Source organism: Bos mutus, chromosome 24 (genome assembly GCF_027580195.1).
Source record: "Bos mutus isolate GX-2022 chromosome 24, NWIPB_WYAK_1.1, whole genome shotgun sequence".
Taxonomy (NCBI): domain Eukaryota; kingdom Metazoa; phylum Chordata; class Mammalia; order Artiodactyla; family Bovidae; genus Bos; species Bos mutus.
This window is the reverse complement of record NC_091640.1, coordinates 40,145,880-40,173,484: the sequence shown is the minus strand read 5'-3', so window position 1 is coordinate 40,173,484 and position 27,605 is coordinate 40,145,880. Positions and strand designations below refer to the sequence as shown.

At 42.8% G+C, this 27,605-nt stretch overlaps 1 protein-coding gene across 1 annotated transcript in view; it reads left to right on the top strand.

Annotated features, from left to right (window-relative positions):
- LAMA1 (laminin subunit alpha 1) overlaps positions 1–27,605 on the top strand; it is a 124,921-nt gene that overhangs the window by 17,131 nt on the left and 80,185 nt on the right. The window contains 4 exon segments of the mRNA XM_070361981.1: positions 1,099–1,269; positions 1,450–1,562; positions 24,714–24,956; positions 25,913–26,092. Coding sequence (XP_070218082.1) covers positions 1,099–1,269; positions 1,450–1,562; positions 24,714–24,956; positions 25,913–26,092 — 707 coding nt within the window.

The following is a 27,605-nucleotide window of genomic DNA, read 5'->3' as shown; positions in this document are numbered from 1 at the left end:
AATAAGTATCAGCTTCTCCCCCCAATTAAGTAGCATTCCCAAGAATTATGTGTCACTTTAAGAATTAGATCATTTTATTGCATAAAATATGTGTCTTAACGACTGGTTGATAAAAAGAATAAATTGAGGAACTGCATAATTAAACATAAAAGTACATCTGTTTTATTCATTAAGCCTTTTTAATTAGGAAATCCCAAAAGCATGTGATAAAAATGACCAACTTTAAGTTAAAAATGAAAAAACATGTTTATACCTAGTATACTGTGTAAGTCTGCTATGTTTCAAAATTAAGAGTAATACTCTAGAATACAATATTCTATGACTATTTTCTGTTGAGAAACTAAGAGTTTATTGATTTGATTAGAGTCATTCTCCTAGGATAGAACTGCTAATTTGTTGTTTTTCAGTAGGTCAGTTGTGTCCAACTCTTTGCAACCCCATGAACTGTAGCCTGCCAGGCTTTTCTGTCCATGGGATTTTCCAGGCAAGAATACTGGAGAGGGTTGCCATTTCCTCCTCCAGGCAGTCTTCCCAGATCAGAGGTTAAACCCATGTCTCCTGCACTGGCAGGTGGATTCTTTACCACTGAGCCACAGAGTAGCCCTTAGAACCACTAGGGTAGCTCTATTTTACGAGGAAAGTCTTTGGAAGACTACCTAGTAAGTTATTATTATTATTTTCTTATTAATAGATGCAGGGTGAGTTTTTTTTTTTTTTTAATGTACTTGGGCTTCCCAGGTGGCACTAGTGGTAAAGAACCCTTTTCCCTTTGGTGACCATAAATTGGCCATCTTCTGTGGCTCAGATGGTAAAGAATCCACCTGCCAAAATGCAGGAGACCCAGGTTCGATCCCCGGGTTGGGAAGACCCCCTGGAGAAGAGAATGGCAACCCACTCCAGTATTCTTGCCTGAAGAATGCTATGGACAGAGGAGGCTGGTAGGGCTCCTACATAGACTGTAGGGCTACAGTCCATGGGGTTGCAAAGAGTCAGACATGACTGAGTGGCTAACACTTCTGCTTCACCAGCAGAGTGAGATGCAGTGATATGACCTGTGGTTTCAAGTGGCTGAGCTGATCTGGTGACTTTGACTTTCAGGCCTGTTCCCTGCCATCCTCAACCTTGCCAGCAATGCACACATCAGCACCAATGCGACCTGCGGGGAGAAGGGGCCAGAGACATACTGCAAGCTGGTGGAGCATGTGCCTGGGCGGGCCATGCGCAATGCCCAGTGCCGGGTCTGCGACGGCAGCAGCGCCAACCCCAAAGGCAAGTGGGGCCCCCGTGGGAACATACCCCTTCCTAAACGATTACTGGAGACTTCTGTTAGGAAGCCATGGGCCTGTGTTCTCCTTACCGCTGTTCATTTCCACTGTATTACAGTTTAGGAGTTAACAACCTTAAACCACAATCTGAGAGCGTAGCGGGTTTTTTGTTTTCCTTCAACAGAACGGCATCCGATATCCAACGCCATCGACGGTACCAATAACTGGTGGCAGAGTCCTAGTATCCAGAACGGGAGAGAGTACCACTGGGTCACGATCACGCTGGACCTGAGGCAGGTGGGTGAGGCTGGAGGTGCTGCAGGAGGTGGTGGGTGGCTGGGTTGTAATCTCACATTGTTGTTGTTTAGTCACTAAGTCGTGTCTGACTGTTGGTGACCCCATGGACCACAGCACACTAGACTTCCCTGACCTTCACCATCTCCTGGAGTTTGCTCAAACTCACGTCCATTGAGTCAGTGATGCCATCCAACCATCTCATCCTCTGTCTCCTTCTTCTCCTGCCCTCAGTCTTTTGCAATGAATTGGCATCTTGCATCAGGTGGCCAAAATATTGGAGATTCAGCTTCAGTATCAGTCCTTCCAATGAATATTCAGGGATGATTTCCTTTAGGATTGGGTTTCATCTCCTTGCTGTCCAAATGACTCTCAAGAGTCTTCTCTAGAACCACAGTTTGAAAGCATCAGTTCTTCAGCGCTCAGCCTTCTTTATGGTCCAAAACTCACATCCATTCATGACTACTGGAAAAATCATAGCTTTGACCATCTGGACCTTTGTCAGCAAAGTGATGTCTCTGCTTTTTAATACACTAGGTTTGTCATAGCTTTTCTTCCAAGGAGCAAGCGTCTTTTAAATGCTTTTTATACACAAGGAAAGTTCACTTGTTTCCTAACATGTTTACATCCTGGTCTCACTGTTTTTTCACTTGATGGATTTGAGTGAAACACAGAGTTTGTCCTTGGTACTGGTTTTTGTCACATTTATCACGCCTAGGTATCCTTGGGGTGATGAATAGAATTGTTCCCATGTGGTTTGATGTTCTTGGACACTGTGTCAGGATGCTGATCATCCATCCACCCGTGATGCCTTGACAAATGGTACCCAGTGTCCACACACACACAGCTGCTGGGGGCACAAAACACATCCATTTGCTGCCTTTCAAACTTATTATCTTACTGTTTTCACCATGCAGCTCTAGTAAAGGGTTCTGTGTAGAAAATAAGGCTTGGAAACAGAAGGAGAAGGCATTAAACCTCTGGACTCTCTTTGATGCTGTGTATGAGAGCTGTGAGCACCCCAGTGCTCAGTGAGGAAGCCTTCAGCACCAGCTAGGAAAGGCAGGGTTTAATTGGCTTAGATCACATGTGTATCTCCCTAGCTTTGCTCAAGACCACTCAGGAGAATGGAGCGAAATACGATGTGAGCCCTGGTTGCCCCAAATATTTCTAGGGAAAGGAAAGAAAAGGAAAGAAATCTGAGTGAAAGGGATGAAAAAGAAAGGTGGCAGCTTTTGTCAAATTTCTATTTCAGTTCTCTGGAAAAGCCATAACATAGCCTTCTTATTTATTTCCATTCTGTTCCTCTTGGGTCAGAACTCCTCAGTATCATGGGAAATACGCAATGAAAGAGAAAACTCGTTCAAAAGGTGTAGAGTATGAATTTTGGAGATTTCATGATGAAGAATCATAATTTTTTCAATGAGTGAAACATGAAAGTGTTAGTCACTCTATCATGTCCAACTCTTTGTAACCTCATGGACTGTAGCCCAAAGACTCCTCTGGCCATGGAATTCTCCAGCCAAGAATACTGGAGTGAGCAGCTATTCCCTTCTTCAGGAGATCTTCCCAGCTCAGGGATCGAGCCTACATCTCCTGTATTGCAGGAGATTCTTTACCATCTGAGCCACCAGGGAAATCACAAAATATGCAGAATTTTAAGTAAAAGCAAGACAATACTGTGTTTGTTCACGTGTAAGGAACTTTTGAGCTCTAATCATAATGGTAAGTGAGGTAGTAAGATGTGAAGCTGAGAGACATTTTCCAAGTTCAGGTTCATAGAATCACGTAACTAAAATAATACATCTGGGCGTTTTCACCACAAATCCTTAATTAATATGACATGCCTTTGCCTTTTCAAATCAACCTAAAGGAAAAGAGCAAAAATCCCCTTTTTGCCTTGGCTTTTTTTTTCGTCCTTGTTTAAGTGGTAAGGATGCTTCTGCAGGAAATGTTGGTTTTCTCATCATCTTTTCAATGTGTTTTCCTTCTTTGAGGGAAAAAAGTACAACATTTTCATTATTAGGAATGTGATACTATGTGAGTTTGGCCAAATTAACAGCTGGACATTTTACAGAGAAACTTCAAATCCCAAGTTCGACTGCTTTTATCTTGCAATTTGTCGATCTTGGCTTCTCCTAACAGGAGAGCTTCTGCCGTAAGTTGGACTGAATCAGCTTGAGGAATTCAGGGGCCTCAGTTTTAGGTCTTTAAGTCGTATTCACACCGAGTCATGGACAGAGTTATATAGGCTTCTAGGGCTTCCCAGGTGGCGCTAGTGGTAAAGAACCTGCCTGCCGGTCGATCCCTGAGTCGGGAATATCCCCTGGAGTAGAAAATGGCATCCCATTCCAGTATTCTTGCCTGGAGAATTCCATGGACAGAGGAGCCTGGCGGGCTATGGTGCATGGAGTTGCAAAGAGTCGTACATGACTAAAGCGACTTAGCACAGCACACCAGGTAAATTCTAGTGTTTTTAGATAAGCTTCTAAATTAAGATAATTTTAAATAACAAAATACTCAGAATTTTCTTCATCTTTTGCAGAATATAAAATTTCTACTGTGCTTTAAGTTTTTTTTAAAAAAAGTTTAGATGGTTATATCTGAGCAAACCTTTCTCAGATATATTTATTTATTATTTTTATTGGGAAATATTTTGAATATGTAGCAAATGTATTATTGTGACACACATATAACTACCCCCAAGATTCGGGGATTTTTAAACATTTTGCCACATTGGGAACACTTTCCAAGTGAATTGCAGTCATGGTGACATTGGACCAATGCAAGGTTTTTTGTATCTTCAGAAAATAGGACGTTTGTTACGAATGGGCACTGTGCCATTAGCTAACAAAGCGGACAGCAATGTCCTAGTAACTATTTCTTCACTGAGATCCAGTTGTCCCGATTTAATCACTGATGTCTTTTATAGGTTTGGTTTTGTTTTTCAAACCAAGGTCCATAAGGAACACACATTGCATTTGATTACTATGCTTCTTAAACCTCTACCTGAATTGTTCTCCCTTTCGGTGGGGTGGTGGGAGGGGTGCTTCCCAGGTGTTACTAGTGGTAAAGAACCTACCTGTCAATGCAGAAGACACAGGAGATGCGGTTTCAGTCCCTGGGTAAGGAAAATCCTCTGAAGGAGGGCGTAGCAACCCATTCCAGTATTCTTGCCTAGAGAATCCCATGGACAGAGGAGCCTGACAGGCTGCCATCCATGGAGTTGCAAAGAGTCAGACATGACTGAAGCAACTTAGCACACACTGTTTTTAAAAAGTGATATTCAGTTTTTGAAAACACAAGGCTTTTTGTCTTGTAGAATATCCCACATTCTGGATTTGTCAAGTGGTTTCATTGTGATTTTAATATGTTCCTTTATGTCCTTTATTTCTCATGAACTAAACTCAGCTATAATACTTGATTACGTTCCAGTGAAGTATTTTTGGCCAGAATCCATGCTTGGCAATCCTGGCTGCTCTGTTGCATCCAGGGCTGGTTGTCTCATGAGAAGCAAGGCTATCTTTGGGTCCCACTTAGGTATTGGCATCTGGATCACTCCCTTGTCATGCTGTTTCCTTTTTTTTCCCATCTCTCATCCTTGTTTCCTGGGTCTCATTGACATGCAACTCTTAGAATGTGAAACTGGTTACACCTTCTGATGACTTTTCCGTTGTCAAAATCTGTATGTTTCTCTGTCAGGCCAGCTATTCACCACCTGCTAGTTAATTTCTAGATCATACACCCCATGAAGGCAGGGACCACAGCTGTCTGCTTCCTCTTTTCTTCCTCCTCTTTCTCTCCCTTCCTTGTTAACATTTATAGAAGCTTGTCTTGCATGCCCAGACATCAGCAGAACTGAGGCAGTGAGTGTGGAATCACTGTGAACCAGTGCTTTATTTTTGCATTCCTTTTTTTGGTTCACAACTGGATTAAAAGATAACCAACCATCAGCTATAACCTATCAACTGCTTTGTTTCCCTTCTGTAAAAATGTAAGCTCTGAAGTACAGGTTTTAAAGTAAAATTAGGCAGACCTTAATGTTATCAAGGATCATAGCATCTTCATGTTATAAATGTGTTCATGCAACTTAAATATGTCAGCTCCAAGGTTTTATGACCAAATCAGTCAGCTTCATTCTGTTGGCAAGTGCCAAAGACATTGATCCTGTTCCTGACTTTCTAGTTGATGACAGCTATAGAAAATATGGCGTTTTTAGCTTCTGTATACAATGTTCGGTTACCTGAAAGATAAACTGAAGAAAAGATAGAAAGTGGTGTTATCAGAAAGTCCATAAATGTTGTTTGGTTTGCAGTAAGATTTAACTGTGGAGTGTCTGCCTTAGTAACATATTACAGGAGGAACGATTCAATTTATCTTTTTACTTCTTTAAAATAATGCCTGTGATTCATTTCTTTCATCGATTCACCGTATGTTAGAATTTACAGTTAGATACTTAGCAATGTCTTACTTAAAAAGAAAACAATCTGTAGGAATTGTTTTAAGAAAAAACTGATGAGTCACTTAACAAATGTAAAACTAACATATACCTGGATGGTGTCCTGGAGGAGGAAATGGCAACCCACTCCAGTATTCTTGCCTAGAGAATCCCATGGACAGAGGAGCCTGGCAGGCTACAGTCCATGGTGTCAGAAGAGTCGGACTTAGTGACTAAACCACCACCACATGGATGGTGTCCAGTCATAAACTATTGCTCACTGTCCAGTGACTTAAGAATATGTTCCATGGTGTTTTACCACTGACACAAGCCAGGGATCCTTTGTGATAACTTAAAAATTTAAAGATATCATTCTGAGATAGGGAGCATGCACATTTGATAGATCTTGAATTTTATGACTGTCAGGATTCTTTTAATTGTTAATTATATGAAACTGTATATATTCTATTAAACATATTTAAATGGATTCCTATGGTAGTATTTTTCAACTGAATAACTCAAGGATTTCCAGTGTGAGATACTCTATGTTAGGATGCTGGGCCGATGAAAAGATGCTCAACATCTTTTGACACTGTGGAAATGAAAATCCACAATGAGATACCACTTCATACCCATCAACATGGCTGTTAAAAAAAAAAAAAAACAGAAAATAAGGATTGGTGAGGGTATGGAGAAGTTAGAACCCTTGTGCAGGGCAGGTTGGAAACATCAAATGGTGCAGTACTATGGAAACAGTATCCTTAAACAGAGCATTTCCATATGCTCCAGCAATTCCACTTCTAGATAGAGCCTCAGAGGAATTGAAAGTAGGAATTCAAAATGATATTATATTCGAACACCCATGTGTTATCGCAGCCTATTCACAATAGCTGGAAGGTAAAAGGAACCAGGTGTCTATCAACAATGAAAGGATGAACAAAATGTGCTCTCTACATCGAATGAATCCTTTTGCCTTAAAAAGGGAACAGTGGTGATATATATGCTTCAGCATGGGTGAACCTTGAAAACATGCGAAGTGAAATTAGCGTTTTTATTTCCTATTCCTCCGGGCCAGGTGTCCTGCAGCACCTTCATCCTGAACTGGCTCCTGGAACCCTCATGATCACACATGAGTCTGGTTCCCCATTAGCTCCTTTTGACAAATGATGAACTGAGGCTGAGTTGAAGTAATTCAAGGGTAGAACTCATGACTATCTGCATTCTTGGACAATATCAACCCTCTGGCTGGCTAAGGTTTGTGACACATATGTTTGTGTCCTGATGTTTTATTTAACTTTATAGCATGATCATTTCCCAATATAACTGAAATCATTATGAATCATTTTAAAGCTCCACTAACATTCTGTTCTAGGGCTTACCCATCATTTGCACAACAGTTTACGCCTGACATTTTGGTGGCTTCTCTGTTATGGGTAATAACTTGAGGTTTCAGTGAAAAAAGAGTACATGCCAGTGAAGGAGTGCAGTGTGGCCAGATCATTTCCAAGGCTCAGAATGCACGTTTCTAGTTAGTTTTGAGTATTTCTTTTAAAAGAAACATTCACTGCCTGTTGTGTAGAGGGATCTATACATGTATTCATATATACAGTTATATGTAAGGAATCTATACATAGTATATAGATTAAACAGTACATGTAGTACATAATCTATATATAATATATATAATTTAGTATTTTAGAATTTAGAATAGTATAGAGTTTAGTAATGGTGTATATAGAATATACACAATATATTATCTATGTACCATATAGAATCTATTAATGTTCTTCTTGTTCAGTCGCTAAGTCATGTCTGACTCTTTGTGACCGCATGGACTGCAGCACGCGAGGCTTCCCTGTCCTTCACTATCTCCTGGAGTTTGCTCGAGTTTGTATCCATTGAGTTGGTGATGCCATCCAACCATCTCGTCCTCTGCCACCCTTTTCTTCTTTTGCCTTCAATCTCTTTGCCTCCTTTTGCCTTCAGTCTATTAATACATGTACATGAATGCTCAGCCTGTGTATTGTACACTCATGTACTGTGTGTGTATATATAGGTGTGTGTATATTGCTGCTGTTGTTCAGTCGCTAAGTTGTGTCTGACTCTTTGTGACCCCATGGACTGCCGCACGGGAGGCTTCCTTGTCCTTCACTATCTCCCAGAGTTTGCTCAAACTCATGTCCATAGAGTAGGTGATGCCATCCAACCATCTCATATACACACACACACACACACACATACATGTATCTACACAGGTATAGTTTGTAGACTCTACAGCATTTTTTCTTGTTCATATTATTTCATCTCTGATAGTCCTGGAGAGGAGATGGCCCCCTTCTTGGAGATTAGGAGGTAGCAGTGCAGAGTGTGGTCCACTGGCTTGCCCAGAGTCGCATGGCCGTACAGCTGCCCCTGGGGCTGGACGCTGTGACTTCCATCTCCTTCCACACCGTCCAGGGAGTCTCCCCTCCTTTGTTCTGGTCTCCCACGATTGTTCCCTCTCTGTTATGGTTTCATGGGGAGACTGGCAGGCACTCTGACAATTTCCTCCTGCCTTGGGAGCGTCTGTCTGGGTTCTTCCTAAACCCCTCTTGTCTTTGTCACCCAGCAGGGTCCTCTCCCCTGGGAATGGGGCGGAGTATCAACACTCCTTGCATGGTAAATCTGGGTGCCCCCTCACGTGATTTTTGGTCAAGAAGCAGGAAAATGCATCAATGTTTAGTAATCCCCTTCAAAAATGTTTCAACCTGGGCAAAATTTTCCCTGAGAGTGGCCCGACTTGTGAGTAAAAATGTGTAATGTCCCTTTAGAAGACAAAGTGTGTTTCGTAAAAAGAGGAAACATTTTCTATGGCATTGAAGATAAAGGCTGCTTTTTGAAGCAGTGCTTTATACTCTGTGTAGGTTTAATTAGGAAGTAGCACTTTGTTGTGGGAACATAATCACAGAAGGGCCTTTGTTTTACGCAAACCTTTAGACAAGAGCTGCTTGTGTGCTGGGTTTTATAAAACCTCATTAATTTGGATGTCTGCTGTTGTTTTTTTCCCCCCAAATTTCTGAAAAATTGGCAAGAGCTGGATTGAGGTCTATCATTGTATCATCCAAATGTAAAGTGTTTGCTAAGCACATTGACAGGTAAACAAGAAAAGAACAGGCAAATTTCGCATTCTCAAGGCAGAAAACCTTGAAAGACTTTTAGAACAAGAGTTGCATGTAAATAGGAGCTTCTCATTACAAATGAGTCTTGGGTGTTTGTTAAAACAGGTCAGGCAGAAATTCTTCCTGGAGATCCTGGTCGAAATGACCGATGGCTGTGTATTTGCATCTATTCAAAATGATTTTATTTCAATTTTGTATTACTTCACATGGGTCTCAACCGATTTCAAATACTAAGTTTTTCTTGAGTTTGTTTGGCAAAATGAACAGATTGGAAGAAACCAAGTCCCTCATTATGAGTTGGAAGTAAGCCACGAGGAATTCTTGTCCTTCAGACGTTTTTATCTCTTTGGTCCTGTTCTCCGTGAAGCTGCTAGTCTCAGAGATATGTCTGTCTCTTGTTTTCACATTTTTATTATCTCGCTTTGTTTTCCCCTTCGCAGTGTCTCTTCCAGTTATCTACTGTTGTGTAAGAGACCACTGTGAAACGTTATGGCTTGAAGCAACATTCATTTTTTGTCTTTCTGGGATTGTTTCTGGGGGTCAGGGTTTCAGGAAGACTGAGTGGGTGTGTCTCAGGCTGCAGTCCATTGCCAGGGGAGCAGCTGGAGCAGGTGATCTGGAGGAGGGGCCCCTGGGCAGTTGCGGGTAGGGTCTGGGCAGCTAAGGGAAGGGTGCTAGGGTAGCTGGGGAGGGGTCTGCACTTCTGGAGTAGAGGCCCTGGGGCAGTTGAGGGGGGGGTGTCTGAGAAGCGAGGGAGAGGTCTGGGCAGCTGGGGAGGCAGCACTGGGGCAGCTGGGGGGAGGGCTGGCCAAGGCTCTCCCTTCATATGGTCTCAGGGCTCCTCCTTGTGAACTCTCCTTGTGGGCTAGGGGCTTCCTCACAGCATGGCAGCCCTAAGGCAGGTTGTAAGCGGGCAGTTCAGGGCTCCAGCACAGGTGTTCCAGAGAAAGCGACAGAAGTTGCGTCCCTTTAGGACCTGGCCTCAGTGCCACTCAGAATTTCCCTCTTTACTGTGTGGACTTCCCAGTCCCTGAAGTTGGCTGAGATTCAAGTGGAGTAAACAAAGGGCAACCCCAGCCTTTCACAGGAAGAGGGGTAACCACTCTGAGATGTCTCTGAACCCCCACTGCCTCACACTTCTGAAAAGAGGCTTCTCTCTGCTGATCTCCCATAGCTTACCTTTTAGGGGCTATGCCTTTATATTTAGGCGACATAAAGAGCTGTAGGACCAAGTGGAGATACAGACGATGCACCTTAAATTGTTCAATGTTAATGATAAGTGAGCTGAATTTGTTGTTGTTCAGTTGCTAAGTCGAGTTTGATTCTTTGTGATCCCATGGACTGCAGTACCTCAGGCTCCTCTGTCCTCCAGTATCTGAGTTTATTCCAACTCATGTCCATTGGGTTGGTGATGCCATCCAACCATCTCGTGCTCTGCTGCCATCTTCTCCTTTTGCCTTCAGTCTTTCCCAGCATCAGGGTCTTTTCCAGTGAGTCAGCTCTTTGCACCAGGTGGCCAAAGAATTGGAGCTTCAGTTTCAGCATCAGTCCTTTCCATGAATATTCAGGGTTGATTTCCTTTATGATTGGTTTCATCTCCTTGCTGTCCAAGGGATTCTCAAGAATTTTCTCCAGCACTACAGTTCAAAAGCATCAATTCTTCAGTGCTCAGCTTTCTTTATGGTCCAACTCTCACATCTGTACATGACTCCTGGAAAAACCATAGCTTTGACTATCCAGACTGTTGTTGACAAAGTGATGTCTCTGCTTTTTAATATATGAACATAATTGAGGGCATATGTGGAGTTTCCTTTCCTGACAAGATTTATTTTTAAGCTTTATCCAATGTGTGTCATCAATGGTGGTTTGCCAAATAGTCAAGCGTAACCATTTTTCCAGTTAACACAACTTAGTTTACCAAAGGTCCCCCCTTTTTATTTTCCTGATTTAAATGGCAGAATGTTGGCTGTACTGTTAGTCTTGCTTGCTCTACGGGGCTTCTTAGATCAGCCTTGGGAGGATTTTAGAAAGTGAGTGAAGAGAATTTTGCAGGACTCTGTCAAAATATACTTTCCTATCTCCAACTGTTTTGGCTTCAAAATAAAGCTTTTTGTATATTTATGGAAAGAAAGGGAGGTCTGTTCTGGAATTATTTCTTCCTGTGATAGTAAAGCCAAAAAAAAAAAAAGATGTTTTAATTTCTGAAGAAATTTTTCTTTGAAAAATATATTTTGGAATCCATTCTTGTGTTTGCTTTTAACTTTTTTTTCCCCCTGCTTTTACTTAGCAATGTATTCAAATGGTAACATCTAACGTCTTCATCTTTAAAAGGAAAGCTGTAGCAAAGTGAAAAAAAAAGTAGCTCATGAATACCTCTGCTGTATTTTAAAATATCTCACATGCTTTTAATGCCTTCAATGGACCTCTCTATGCAGAACTCCTTTATTCTGATATAGAAGCAGAAAATATTTAACATAAGAAAAAACTTAAAAAAAAAATCACTTGTGATGCTAACAGCCAGGAATTATCTTCTGATCCATTCCAGCATATCTGAGAACACTGTCTATGTCTCATGACATCTGCTTCTGAAGGGCTGACATCTCAGGATTCCTTGATGAATCCTGGGATTCAATGGCCACATCCCAGGAAAGTAATCAGCAAACAGTTGGTTTATCTTGGTTCCATATAAATGTAGATATGGTCACTGTATCTTAAATTGTCGTTTAAGGTTGATCTTGGCCTTCAGGGGCTTCTGGGCTAGCAGGGGAGAGAGGCAAGGAAGCAGATGAGTGGTTTGGGGGATGTGAGGGTTGAGCAGGCTTGGGGTATAGGTAGGAAGAACAGCTGAGGGCATCAGAAAGTGGAAGTGTTAGTTCACTCAGTCGTGTCCGACTCTTTGGGAACCCATGAACTGTGGCTCACCAGGCTCCTCTGTCCATGGCATTCCCTGGGCAAGAATACTGGACTGGGTTGCCATTTCCTCCTCCAGAGGATCTTCCTGACCCAGGAATCGAACCCTGGTTTCCCACATTATAGGCAGATTCTTTACCATCTGAGCCACTTGGGAAGCTTGAGGGCATCAGAGAAACAACCCAAATGCAGGACTGGGTGAGGGAAGGGTGCCCAGGAGACAGTGGCACAGGAAAGGCCTGTTTGTGGCACTAAAATAGTCCATCCAGTGTGATCATAATGGATATCTTTCAATTTTCTTTTTACTGAGATATATAGTTTACATACGGGCTTCCCTGGTAGCTCAGATGGTAAAGAATCCACCTGCAATGTAGGAGACCCGGGTTCGATCCCTGGGTCAGGAAGATCCCCTATAGAAGGAAATGGCAATCTAGTCCAGTATTCTTGCCTGGAGAATTCCATGGACACACGGTTTACATACAGTGAGGTGCACATTCAAAAATACTGCTCAGTTTATACACTCACTAGCAGTGAATGAAAGGTGTGTCTCATAACCCCTTAGTAGCACAGATGCTAACAGTTTCTTTTTTTGTTCTTTGTTTATTGAATAGCAGGGAATTTTCATTCATTTGGATATAATGTATATTCATTTATTTGCATTTTGTTACTTTACTGAACACAAATTTGGGAGCACTGAGCTGAATTCAGATGCTTAACAATGTTTGTCTGATATTGTTGATCACCTTCATAGATATAAATTATGCCATGATTATTCATCTCTGTCCAAGCAAAGGTTTTGTCAAATGGTGGTGACAGTTTTAATCTTTGAATATGGTTGTAAGAGGCAGGAAAGAATTTTCAAGTCATAACAAAAGAGAACAAAATTGAATGAACTCTAAATACTATCCTTTTGAGAGGTGCCAGTTGTCAGGAGAATAGCTATGGTACTTAAGGAGGGTGATCAAAAGTCCGATAGTGGTACCTAACATCCCTACTTTGCATTTTATAAAATGTTTTCCTATTTATTGTTTCACACCTATGATGGGAGAAATCTAAAGAACGTGTAGATTCATAGTTATATTACTTATTGTGAATAATGCATGTGGTGTAGAGAATACAAGTGGATCGATCATTTTAAGCCTGAATCCTGGAAAACATATTTTTAAAACAAATTTTTATTTTATATTGGAGTATAGCTGGTTAACAATGCTGTAATAATTTCAGGTGCACAGCAGAGCGACTCAGCCATATATGTATATACATGCACCCATTCTCCCCCAGACTCCCCTCCCATCCAGGCTGCCACTTAATATTGAGCAGAGTTCTCTGTGCTCTACAGTAAGTCTTTGTTGGTTATTCATTTTAAATACAGCAGTGTGTGCATGTCCATCCCAAACTCCCTAACTCTCCTTTCCCCACATCCTTCCCTCTGGCAACGAAAAGTTCCATCTCTAAGTTTGTGAGTCTCTTTCTCTGGATTGTAAGAAATTGAAATCTATTAATCACCAGTCAGAGTTCCTTGGACAGCAAGATCAAAGCAGTCAATCCTAAAGGAAATCAACCCTGAATATTCATTGGAAGTATTGATGCTGAAGTTGAAGCTCCAAGACTTTGGCCACCTGATGCAAAGAGACAACTCATTGGAAAAGACCTTGATGCTGAGAAAGATTGACGGCAGGAGGAGAAGGGGTCGACAGAGGATGAGATGGTTGGATGGCATCACCAACTCGATGGATATGAGTTCAAGCAAACTCCGGGAGATGGTGGAGGATAGGAAAGTCTGGCATGCTATAGTCCATGCAGTCACAAGGAGTCAGATATGACTTAGCGACTGAACAGCAATAAATCACAAAGCGTTACCTTTTTTAGCGCACTGGTGGGGATTAATTCTGGAAATCTGACTCTGCAAGCGTTGGTCTTAGTGAGATGATGACGCTGCCGAAGTCATGACAAAGATGGAAACTCTTAGGGACTGAGGCAGCCGCCTGCTTGTACCAAGGCATTCAGACCTGTGCTCCTTTGATATCTGTGCTCAGGTATGTGGAGGCACTGGCTTGCCCTGGCCTGGTGGCCTCCATGCCCCATAAGGTATGGAAATGAAGCCTGGGAAAACTGGGAGATCAGATTAAAAGCTGCAGATAATTAGCTGGGATGCCCACACACCTGAGAAGCTTGGTGAAACCTGAAAGCCACTCATCAGTTTCTGTGCACCAGCTGCAGTGGCTTATGCTTTCTTAAGAGTAGATGATAGTCACTGCAACGTGTGCAGATAGCTCTGTCTTTGTTTTGGGTGTGTGTGTGTGTTTAATTAGTAGACTTTCTTTTGTAGCAAAGTTTTAGATTTGGAGAAAAATTGAGTGGAAAGTGAGTTCCCATATATCCCCACATAAGAGTTGTTTTTTTTTTTAATCAAATTTGGGTTATTCTTCATCATTGTTTTTAAAGTGAAATCATAAAGTGACTGAGCTAATGTAGCTTTAATAGTTTCCAAGATCTTTCCTCTGACAAGTAGGTGACTGTTGGGAATTTCCAGTCTTATAACTTAAAAATTTCTCTTTTCTCTACTATTTTATGACATGTAATCAGAAGATATTTATCTTTGTGCTTCATGTGCTAGAAGCACGAGAAAGCCCATGAAATAACCGTTTCTTAGGTTTCCACTGAGGTGGCGACCATTTAGGATCATTTACAACCTTGAACCAGACTCTAGGACCAGGCGAGGAGCGGGACTGCCCAGAAGTCAGCCCGACACATAGGAAACATCACCAGGAGGAGAGCCCGCCTCTGAGTTGTGGGTCTCCAGTCACGTCATGCAGAAGCCTTCTTTCACACTCAAACCCTAATGTTTGTCCTCCGATTCTGTATTTTGTGAAGCCATCAGGCCTTGCCAGGGCTTAGTAAGAGCCTGACAGAACTAGGGCTGGAAGAAAGACAGGACTTCATCATCCCCTCTGAGCTGCTGGCCTGCCCTCCAGACTACTCGGTGGGCTGCTCCAGACTTGGTTCCTGTTATTTTGGTTCAGTCACTCAGTCATATCCGATTCTTTGCCACCCCATGGACTGCAACATGCCAGGCTTCCCTGTCCTCCACTATCTCCCAGAGTTTGCTCAAACTCATGTCTATTGAATCAGTGATGCCATCCAACCATCTCATCCTCTGTCTTCCCCTTATCCTCCTGCCTTCAGTCTTTCCCAGCATCAGGGTCTTTTCCAATTTCTAAACAAAGGTTGGAAAAAATAAATGAATAAACAAGGGTTGGTTCCTAATCATGCTCTATTTAGAAATCTCCATTTTCCCCAAAACAATTGAGTCTTTGTATCATTCACTTTTCTCTACCTAGTTTCATATCTTTTTTTCTCTTGTGGTAAAACATACATAACCTAAAATTACCGTTTTAACCATTTCTGGGTTCACTGGCATTCACACTGTGTGTAACCATCACCACCATCTACCTCTGGAGCTTTTCATCTTGGCTAACTGAAACACTGTCCTCATTAAACACTAATCCCCATCCTTCCTCCCCTCCCCAGCTCCAGTTTTCCACAGTTCTAATTTTCATCTCCATGAGTTTGATTATTCTCCACAACTCGTATGAGTGGAATCATATAGTATTTGTCCTTTTGTGTCCAGCTGACTTCATTTAACATAATGTCCTCCAGTTTTATCCATGTTGTAGTGTGTATCAGAATTTCATTCCCTTTTTAGGCTCAATAATAGTCCACTGTATCCCAGAGCTTGTTTAGCCATTTATTTTATTGCTTTGAACATTTCATTTATTATTGATTTATTTATGGCTGTGCAGGTCTTCACTGCTGTGTGGGCAGCTCTCCAGCTGTGGTCTGCAGGCCCTTCCCATGGTGGTCTTCCTTGCTCTGGAGCACAGGCTCTAGGGTGTGCGGGCTTCATAGTTGTGGCACCTGGACTCCAGGGCACAGGCTCAGTAGTTGTGGCACACCGGCTTAGTTGCTCCGTGTGGCATGTGGACTCTTCCCAGAGCAGGGATCGAACCCGTGTCCCCTGCATTGGCAGGCAGACTCTCCACCACTGAGCCACCAGGGAAGCCCCTGTTTAACCATTTAGCCGTAATTTTTGGAGGAATCGCCATATTGTTTTCTGTAATGGCTACATCAATTTACATTCCCACCACATTTTTTAAATAAACAAAAGCCTTCCCGTATAAGACATTTATTTAGCAGTTTTTAAGTGTAACGGTTTGTCAAGTCGACGCCTGAGAAATTCTAGATGTTCCGTGAAGTTAGAGGTTCCTAAAGAAAGATGGGAATCTTCAAATAGGATGTGGATCAAGGTTCCACGTACTGAGTGAAATCTTGCAGAAACAAAAAAATGCTTTCTAATCTCTCTAGGGCTGATACTATAAGCGATTCAGCTAGATTTAGTGACCAACGGAAAGAAGCACATAATCACTGTGTCCAGGGGCTGTCAATGTGTAACTCAAAGGTTAATGTTTAATGGACCCGGTCAGGTGCAGATTCGCACGGTTTCTCTAGACGATATTGCCAGTTGGATTTGTGAGGCTTAATGATTAGGGGCCCCTTTTACTTTTAGGGAGCGATGGGACTGTTTTCTCACGATGAGGGCTGAGCAGAGGGCTGTGGGGCCGTCTGCTTCTAACTGCTGCTGAATCTCCTGGGCACCATAGGTCAGCCTGAGGACCAGGAGAGGAAGTGAAAGGAAGTTTTCAAGTATTTTCAGCCAGAAATTCTCTGGGACTGAGGACAGAAGAGGGGAGTGGTGGCTTTGAGGCCACACGAGGGAGACTTGTCCTGTCTTCCTGAGGTGTCTGGCCAAAGCTGGAAAACCTTGCTGGGCCTCCACGTTTTTCTTTCTCACTCACATTAGACCTTTAGGAAAACTCTTTAAGGCTCACTGGCTTTTTCTCCACTTTAGTCTTGGTCTTTGCTTTGTCACCACCATCACGACTTCCTGGCACCAGCATCCAATTCCGTCTTCTTCTCATCCCTGGTGACCTGGTAACTCTCCCTGGTTCAGGGTCTTCAAATGGTCAAGAACTTTGAACGTTCTGCAAAGAGCCCTGTCCTGTCTGCTCCCTTCCCATCTCAACGCTCAAGCCAGCTGGGCCTCCCGTTGTGTCTCACCTCCGTGCTCTGGCCCTGTAGGGTCCCAGCTTCCTGTCCCCCAGCAGCTTTCTCTCCTCCCCTAGATGTCTCCCTCTCTTTCCAGAGATCCTTCAGAGAAACCTTCCCTGACCCTACCGCTTCTCCAGACGAGGGCACCCCCCCCCAGACATCCTGATCACCTTCTGTCCTTCTGGGGCCCTGGCCCACCTGTCTGCCCATCAGGGCATCCAGGCCACACTGATGACCATGTCCCCCACTTCAGCGCTGTCTTCATGGCCCCTGACACAGTCCTGTTACTAATACGGAGCAGACGTTCAGTGTCTACAGAATGAGTCTCCAGTGAAAGGGTGTTAGAAGCATCCTTTGCTCTCAGCCTCCTGTGTCCTGGGGAGGGTGTTGGTGGAGAGGGGTGGGGACATCTCTGGCAGCAGCAGCTCTGCCTTCCCACCCCTTCCCAGGAGAGGGGCTGTTGTTTTTCTAACAGGGAGCCGAGCTGACCCGTCCCTCTGGGCTCCATCTGGCTCTGCGCTTCTCCTCCTGGGCAGGCTGTTCTCAGGAGGAACAGGTCCTGGCCCCAGGACAAGGTTACCAAGCGGGCGGGCATGTGTCTCTTAGCCTGTGACGTCAGAGGCTGAGTGTCGGGCTGGCCTCTGCAGCCACCTTCTATGCCACCACCTCCAGCTCTGTTTTTTCCTGGATCATCCCTGACTTCCTCCAGTCTCCATGATGGATTCCCGAGACTGCTTCCATGGTCGGGAGGGAAGGAGGGACTGGTATTGACCTCCCACTCTGTTCCAACACGAACAAATGGCACTGCGTCTGGGGGAGAAAGTCCAGTGTATTTCAAAGGCTGAGATGTTCCTGGGTGAAAACCTGTGTCCCTGGGTGATGGGTGGTCAGGAGTCTGGGGACAGGAAAGGTGCTTTTTAGGTTTCTCAGGTCCTAGAAGGGTTGGTACCTGCATTTCCCATGTGGGTTTATCTCATTCTTGGGCTCAGCTGTCACCCAGGATCTCCAGGTGGGGAGAAGTAGTGAAGATCTCCACAAAGAGCATTTGGGGACCTTCCTGGCTGTGCTTTTGAGGTTGTTCCAGTTCATCTCCCACAAAACTTAGCCAGATCTTCCCAGAATGCTTGGAGAAATTAAATGCTAGAAGCATTTCTACAGAGAGATCCATGAGACAAGGGATGGAGACCAACCTAGTACTTCCAGTTTTGATTCTTCATGGGGCTCAACACGTATCCTTGGAAATAATACCCTGAGTCATCCTGAGATGGAACCAAGGGGTCGTGAACCCTGAGACTCCTTACCTGTGGGCTCTTTTAGAAAGAGCTTTCCTATTTGATGAAAAACAGAACTTCTCCTGCAGGGGTTTAATTACCCGTTTCCCATCCCCAGGTAACTGGTCCCGGTTCCCTTTTAATTATGCAATGGGCCCCTCTCTGCCCTTCCTTCCTTGCTCCTCAGCTTTCTCACCCTGGCTTTTCCTGTGTCTATGTGGAGAATCTGAACTTGGTTCCAGAATGAGCCAACCTTGATTTTCTGAGACAGGAAGCTTAAGAATTTTCAGAAAAGAAATCTATTTGATCTACATTTGCCACTATAAGTAGCTAGTCCCTCCTCACCTCCATAAAAAGAAAAAACAAGAAGAAAAGAAAGATGGGAAAAGACAGTGGATTCTGACCTGTTTACCCTGCACTTCTAATGACAGCAGCAGATTTAAAGAGAAACAAGCCTCTTTTATTTCACACTTCTCATCTCATTCATGAAGTCAAGTCCTTTTGTCTGTTCGTTTTGGGTACTGGTCCTAAAATGAGGCAATAACAGTATAACAGTCACTAGCATCAAATAGAAACGATATTTTAAGATCACTGTCCATTAGAGATTTACCTAAAATGTGAATCCTGTGGATCCTACACACCAAGTAAAGGTCCAAGACCCAAACTCCTCTCGTTCTGCCGAGTGTTTGATGCTGTTTTACGTCATTATCAACTGACAAGCTACTTCGGGATACATATGCTGTAAAACCAGAAGGGAATCATAGCTGCATTAGTAATTAGCCTTCTGGTAAATAATTGTTTCTTTATTCTTAAGTAATAAATATTAGCTCAAATGATCACTCTGAATTTTATTTTCCTATAATATCCAAAGAAATACACTTTTACAAAGCACAGATTCACCAGTTTTATAAGAATAGTTGAGAAATTGTCATAGTCACTCAGTTGCTCAGTCGTGGCCGACTCTTTTGCAACTCCATGGACTATAGCCTGCCAGGCTCCTCTGTCCTTGGGATTCTCCGGGCAAGAATACTGGAGTGGGTTGCCATTTCCTTCTCCGGGGAATCTTCCCAACCCAAAGATGGAACCTGTGTGTCCTGCATTGGCCAGTGGATTCTTTGCCACCGTGCCACCAGGGAAGTCCCAAATGAACAGTATGATTTATCAAATAGACTGAACTATCTCTTTTCTAAAATGTAATTTGACTACAAAACGAAATCTCTTTTGGGCTTCACAGGTGGTTCAGTGGTTAAGAATGCACATGGCAATGAAGGCCCAGTGCAGCCAAAAATAAATAAAATGAATGAAAATTTACAAAACAAACAAGCAAAAAACTTAAAAAAAAATCTAAATCTCTTTTGCCTATGAAAAGGTCGTTCCCACTGGGTAAGAGAAAGCAGTCCTCCATCCACTGTTTCACTATGGCCTGGGAGGCAGATACGTGCTTGTGGGCAGAATTTCCAGCCGGGGTCCCGTGTGGCATCTGGGCCCCTGCAGTTACACAGCTGAGCTTTCCCGGGAGCAGAGACGCTTGGCCTCCCCAGCACATGTGAGGCTGAGCCCTGATGCTGGAGAATTAGGCTCCGTGTATTGTTCTTACCTCTGCGCCTGAGGTGGATTTAATACATTAAAGATTGAGGCCCACATGAAAGTTCCTGTCTGGATTCCTGTGTCGAAAGTGGTGTTGGGTGTGCGTGTACTTTTATTTATGTGGCACTGTTGATGTGCATTCCAGCGATCATTAACAAAGGCCACTCGGTGGAAAACCCTGATGAAAGTGGATTTGAAAGTGGCTGTATCAGCTACAGGTTTTGGCAAGACCTCAGTGACGCTGAATGTAGTGAAAGCCCTGTGTCATCAATTTGTGTTCAGCCAACCTTATATGGAGAGACAAGGCAGTTCAGTCAACCATGCTAAAGAGCGGCAACAGAAATGTCATGGATTTCATTTGGGCAAAGGTTCTATATATTAACAAAGAAGCCTCACTTTTTTTTATATTAGGTGCTAAGACCTGTTTGTCAGCACACAACGGGTGAATTAGACAAGCTTGTGTTCATTTGCTTAGGGCTGCTATAGCCCATACAGAAGACCTGGGGGTTTAAACAGCAGAAATGTGTTAGCAGAGTTCTGGGAACTGGGAGTTCAAGATCAAGGTGCTGGCAGAGTCAGTTCCGTCTGAGACCTCCACTCTAGGCTTGCAGATGGCCATCTTTTCACTGTGTCCTCACAGGGTTGACCCTCCATGTGTGTGTATGGGTCCTAATCGTCTCTTCCTAAAAGCACACCAGTCAGACAGGCTTATGACCTCCCTTGGCCTTGATTAACTCTTTAACCTCTATCCGGATACAGTCCCATTCTGAGGTACTAGGGGTTAGGACTTCAGCATTTGGATTTTGGGGAGACGTTTCTGCCAGTAACGTGATTTAACATATTGCATCTAGATGCTTCATAGCCCCCTCTTCCACTTTTGCGGATTTACATCTCATAATCCCTTAGCTTTGGTTTGTTTCCCAGTCTCCAGCTGGGGAACTACTCAGAGATTGTGAGAACAACGCCCAGCGTCATACCTGAAGGCCTTGATCAAGATACTTAAATGATTTGTCCTAAAGTTTGCCCAGTATGTTTGCTCTGCCATTGGATATCATTCTGTGACACGTGACTGACCTCTGTCTAAAAGCCAACAAGGGTCTGATGAAAGCACAAGAACATGATATTGAAACAATTGCTGCTGGTTGAGGTCAGAGATTTGGAACACTGGGTTGGTGTTCACTTGTTGCTCAGCTCAGGGTTTCATTCTTTTCGCTTGCAACCTGCAGAAGCGTGGTTTACATTTTAGTACCTGTGAGATGCTGGGAAGATTACTTAATCTTTCTATGCCTCAGTTTCCTCATCTGTAAAGTAGCGGGAGTAACAGTACGTATTTCATGAGAAGAATATAGTTAGAAAGGTTTGAAGTGCTAGTAGTTCTAATAAAGCACTTAACTTGTTCTCAGCCACAGCAAGTGCTGTGGCTCCACAGGTAAAGAACCTGCCTGCAATGCAGGAGACAAAGGAGACTGGGGTTTGATTCCTGGGTCAGGAAAATCCCCTGAAGAAGAAATGGCAACCTGCTGCAGTATTCTTCCCTGGAGAATTTCATGGACAGAGGAGCCTGACAGGCTGTATAGTCCATGGGTCTCAAAGAGTCGGGCACAACTAAGCAACCGAGCAAACAAAATATAGTAAATCAAAAAGCATATAAATGATAGAATATATGAATTACAAAATTGGGGAAATGTTAAAAAAACCCCCAAAGAAAAAGCCATGTAATTATGTTCATAGGAGAATTTTCTTGAGATGTTTATGCTCCAGCAGAATAGTGTTTGCCTTATTTTAATTACTGTAAGTGATTTAAATTGATGAAGATGGTTCTAGATTTTTAAACACGGACATTCAGTTCTGGATACAAGCAGTTCTTGATTTTCCTCATTACTGAAATCCAATAACATTATTTTGCTTTTAATATGCTTTAGAAACAGGGGGTGTGCTTTATTGGGGGGAGTTTCTTGTAGGTGAACAAAGTTATTATAATGAGATAGAACTGTCCTTCCCAGGGAATAGTTCAGTAGATGAAAGTAAAATATTTTGGTTTATGGTGGGTTAATTTTGAGGAATTGTGTTCCTGGAATTGGTGAGGGCTAAGATGGGGAGAGGCTTAAGACAAAAAACAGAAAACCAACAAGCCCAGAGGTCATATGTAGTTGGACTCATCCAGTACGTAGCCTTTTCAGACTGGCTTCTTGCACTTAGCAATATTCATTTAAGGTTCCTCTATGTCTTTTTGGGGCATTAGAGGTCAATTTTTAAAATTATTAGTACTGAATAATATTCTGTTGTATGGACATCACACCTCCTTTATCCATTCACCTGTGGAAGTTTTCAAGTCCTTTGGGTAAATACCAAGGAGCATGATTGTTAGATTGTATGGTTCAGTACAGTTCAGTTGCTCAGTCATGTCCGACTCTTTGTGACCCCATGAATCACAGCATGCCAGGCCTCCCTGTCCAAAACCAACTCCCGGAGTTCACCCAGACTCATGTGCATCTAGTCGGTGATGCCATCCAGCCATCTCATCCTGTGTCGTCCGTTCTCCTCCTCCCCCCAATCCTTCCCAGCATCAAGGTCTTTTCCAATGAGTCAACTCTTCCCATGAGGTTGCCAAAGTATTGGAGTTTCAGCCTCAACATCAGTCCTTCCAATGAACACCCAGGACTGGTCTCCTTTAGGATGGACTGGTTGGATCTCTTTGCAGTCCAAGGGACTCTCAAGAGTCTTCTCCAACACCACAGTTCAAAAGCATCAATTCTTCGGCACTCAGCTTTCTTCACAGTCCAACTCTCACATCCATACATGACCACTGGAAAAACCATAGCCTTGACTAGATGGACCTTTGTTGGCAAAGTAATGTCTCTGCTTTTGAATATGCTATCTAGGTTGGTCATAACTTTCCTTCCAAGGAGTAAGCGTCTTCTAATTTCATGGCTGCAATCACCATCTGCAGTGATTTTGGAGCCCCAAAAAATAAAGTCTGACACTGTTTCCACTGTTTCCCCATCTATTTCTCATGAAGTGATGGGACCAGATGCCATGATCTTCGTTTTCTGAATGTTGAGCTTTAAGCCAACTTTTTCACTCTCCTCTTTCACTTTCATCAAGAGGCTTTTTAGTTCCTCTTCACTTTCTGCCATTAGGGTGGTGTCATCTGCATATCTGAGGTTACTGATATTTCTCCCAGCAATCTTGATTCCAGCTTGTGCTTCTTCCAGCCCAGCGTTTCTCATGATGTGCTCTGCATGTAAGTTAAATAAGCAGGGTGACAATATACAGCCTTGATGTACTCCTTTTCCTATTTGGAACCAGTCTGTTGTTCTATGTCCAGTTCTAACTGTTGCTTCCTGATCTGCATATAGGTTTCTCAAGAGGCAGATCAGGTGGTCTGGTATTCCCATCTCTTTCAGAATTTTCCACAGTTTATTGTGATCCACACAGTCAAAGGCTTTGGCATAATGAATAAAGCAGAAATGGATGTTTTTCTGGAACTCTCTTGCTTTTTTGATGATCCAGCGGATGTTGGCAATTTGATCTCTGGTTCCTCTGCCTTTTCTAAAACCAGCTTGAACACTGGAAGTTCACGGTTCATGTATTGCTGAAGCCTGGCTTGGAGAATTTTGAGCATATGATGTGTGTATGTATGAAAACAGGCACTTATTAACATTATTGGGAGAATTTACTAGCATGTGAGATGAGTACAATTGTGCGGTAGTTTGAGCATTCTTTGGCATTGCCTTTCTTTGGGATTGGAATGAAAACTGACCTTTTCCAGTCCCGTGGCCACTGCTGAGTTTTCCAAATTTGCTGGCATATTGAGTGCAGCATTTTCACAGCATCGTCTTTCAGGATTTGAAATAGCTCAACTGGAATTCCATCACCTCTACTATCTTTGTTTGTAGTGATGCTGTCTAAGGCCCACTTAACTTCACATTCCGAGATGTGAATGATCACTCTAGGTGAGTGATCACACCATTGTATGGTTAGATCATATTTAATTTCGTAAGAAATCACCAAACTGTCTTCTGAAGTAGCTGCAGCATTTTGCATTTCCACTAGCTCTGAATGAGAGTTCCTGTCACTCCACAACCTCACCAGCATTCCGTGTTGTTAGTGGTCTGGATTTTAACCATTATGATAGGTGTGTAGTGAGTTGACTTTTTTTCTCGTGTTCAGATGTGTTGTCTCCAAATCAATGTACGAGAAATACATTTAACACTACTATTAGTGAAATATATTGCAACTACGACCATTAAGAATCCTGCTGGAAAAAGACATTGAAAACAAGGAAACAGGCACTTATTAACATTATTGGGACTTCCCTAGTGGCCCAGTGGTTAAGACTTCATGCTGCCATGCAAGGGGCACAGGTTCCACGTCTGATGGGGGAACTAGATCCCACAAGGTACACAGCACACTCAAAACGTATTTTAAAAAGTACACTGCTAATAACAGTAATAGTAATACAGATTCATTTGTGAACAGTTTGAGTATATTTTGAAAGCAAATGCCACCAGCAAAACATTTACAAGATACATCTCTGATGAACACTTATGAGCAGTTATCTTCAAAAGCAGTAAAAGACACTGGAAGTCGTCATATGGCAGTGCTCTCAAGAGGCACTTTGGTTTCCGAGCACTTGTTGCTGATTATTGATTGAGACTTTTCAATGGCTTTGTTCCAGGTCTTCCAGGTCGCTTATGTCATCATCAAGGCAGCTAATGCCCCTCGACCTGGAAACTGGATCTTGGAACGTTCTGTGGATGGTGTCAAGTTCAGCCCCTGGCAGTACTATGCGGTCAGTGACACGGAATGTTTGACGCATTACAACATCACTCCGAGACGGGGGCCGCCCACCTACAGGGCGGATGACGAAGTCATCTGCACCTCCTATTACTCCAGACTGGTGCCGCTTGAGCACGGAGAGGTAAGGCGCCGCCTACCGGCTGGGAGGTCTGTTTTTCCCCACCTCCAATGACAACACAGCTGTCGTAGGAGCCAAAGCCGAGGACTCAAAATAAATCTCTCCTGGTGCAGATCACAGAGATCTTTAACTATTGAGATTCTGGAGCTGAGGTATCATTGCCTGCTGTCTACTGATGCTTCATGTTGCCCCCGACACATGTTATTTATTGACTTCTTCCCTTCAAGGTCCCTCAACTTCACTCTGCTGTGATTTAATAATTCATCACGTCCTCCCTGGAGGATCCTTCCCATGACACCAGTGCAACAACATTTGTTGATAGAGCTCCCAGTTTTCTCCAGGAAGTTCTCACTCTCCCTGGGGGTGTTGTGGGTTGGATATGGTTGATGAAGTGTTCCAGTTCCGTGCTCTACATGCCCAGGCTGCACACACATCATTAAATCAGAGTGTGATCAAAACCTAGCCGTGCCTTGATAGAATGCCTTAATGAGCTAAAACCACAAAAACCCTCCCAAAAAAGTGCTTTTTCACACAGGAACTCTGCAGCAGGCCCTGCATTGTTTCAAGAGCAGAGATGAGTTGAGAGAGTGGGAGTTACAAAGCTCCCAGGCACCTTTTCCCACTCTCCTCAGTCTATTCTTGACATTTAGACTCTGGTTCACAGATGCCTGCACATCCATGTTAAAATGCTCTCATCACACCAGGAGAAGTGTTCTTGTTTAAAGGTTTCCTACAATCCCTGAGACAGTAGAATGAATGACTTTAATAAACTGAACTTGGGTTGTGATCATTGCTGTTCACAAGTGTCAATGAACATTAGATTCCTATAAGAACCTAGTTATTTGTTTTGATTTTAGATAATATCTGTAAAGATTATGTCCTGAATTTGAACCATCAGAGTTACATTTTTTTGGAATGCTTAAAATGGATATTTCTTTATTTTAATGTTTTATCTTTAGATTCACACGTCGTTAATCAATGGCAGACCAAGCTCTGACGATCTTTCACCCAAGTTGCTGGATTTCACTTCTGCACGATACATCCGCCTGCGTTTACAGCGCATCCGAACCCTCAACGCCGATCTTATGACCCTCAGCCACCGGGACCCTAAAGACCTGGACCCTATTGTCACCAGACGAGTAAGTCAGGCTGGGCTCCTGACCTATGGAAAAACTTTATGTCATTTAAGGGAAATAGACATTTCTTCCCTGGTTGGCCTTTTTTCTTATTTTTGTTGACAACATTAAATGCCAACTTTAAATGAGGTAGAAGTTCTGATGTCCTCAGGCCCCCTTGTCTCCACTCATCCGATGACATCGTCTTGCAGGGGATGTAGTGGCCATTTCTTCATTCTGATCTGGCTCCACGACTGACCAAGCAAGTGAGAGTTGTTGGGTTGTTGGTTTTTTTTCCACTTAAAAGTTTAAACTTTGAGATATATGTATAGTAAATGTACAAGGTTCGTAGGGACAGACGTTTTCAAACCCCTTGGATAAAGTAGGAATGGGACAACCAAGTTACAGGATAGCTGTATGTTTAATTTTGGGGAATTTACTGAGACATCAAAAGCAGCTATGCCATTCTGCAGCAGTGTGTGAGGGCTCCGGGTACACCACACATGTCCACACTGGGGTGTCGGTCACTGTCACCTCAGCAGTGCCGAAGTGCATGGAGGATTGTCTCCTTGGGTATTTGTATCTCCTTGAGAATTATGTTGAGTTTGTGCTTATTTGTATCTGATCACATTTTTATCCATCTTTAAATTGGGTTAGCTGTATTTTTATTCCTGAGTTATAAATATCTTTATATATCTTGTGTACAAATCCTTTGTCAGATGTGTCTCTACTGAAAATCCATTCTCCGTCCTGTCTCTTGCTTATCCACTTTCTTAACTATGACTTTCAATGAGTAGAAGTTTTAATTTTGATAAAATGCAATTTATCATTTTTTCCTCAGAATTAATCTTTCTATTCCTCTCTGAAAAATACTTGTTTACCCCAAGTTTACAAAAATATTTTCTGATGCTTTTTTGTAATAGTTTTATAGTTTTAGTTTTCACCCCTATTATCCATTCTTGTTCATTTTTTATTTGGTGTAAGGTAGAAGTTACATGGATTTATTCTCCATGTGCACATACAATTGTTCCACACGACTTGTTGAAAATATATACATTCTTTTTTTCTTTGAAGTATTTTGTGGCCTGTTGAAAATTACTTGACCTTATTACTGTGGCTGCATTTCTGGACACTGTTCTGATGATCTGTTTGTCTATCTTTATGCCAATAAGGGTCTTTCTCCATTACTGTAGAAGTCTTGACGTCAGGTATTGTAACAGTCCACTTCAGTTGTTCTCCAGGATTGGTTAGGCTGTTCCAAGTTCATTGCGTTTCCTTATGAGTTTTAGAATCAGTTTGTACATTTCTGCTGAAAGAAAGAAAGCAAGCCTGCTGAGACCTTCGCTGGGAGTCCATTGATTCCATAGATCAAATAGATCAATTTAGGAGGAATTTTGGAAGACATTTTGGTAGTATTGGATCATCCAGTTCACAAAGGTGCTATACCTCTCCACTTATGTCTGACTTCTTTCACCCCTCTGGGCATTGATCTACTGTTTATCGTCCATCTTTTGTTCAGTTTATTTTTAAGTATTTC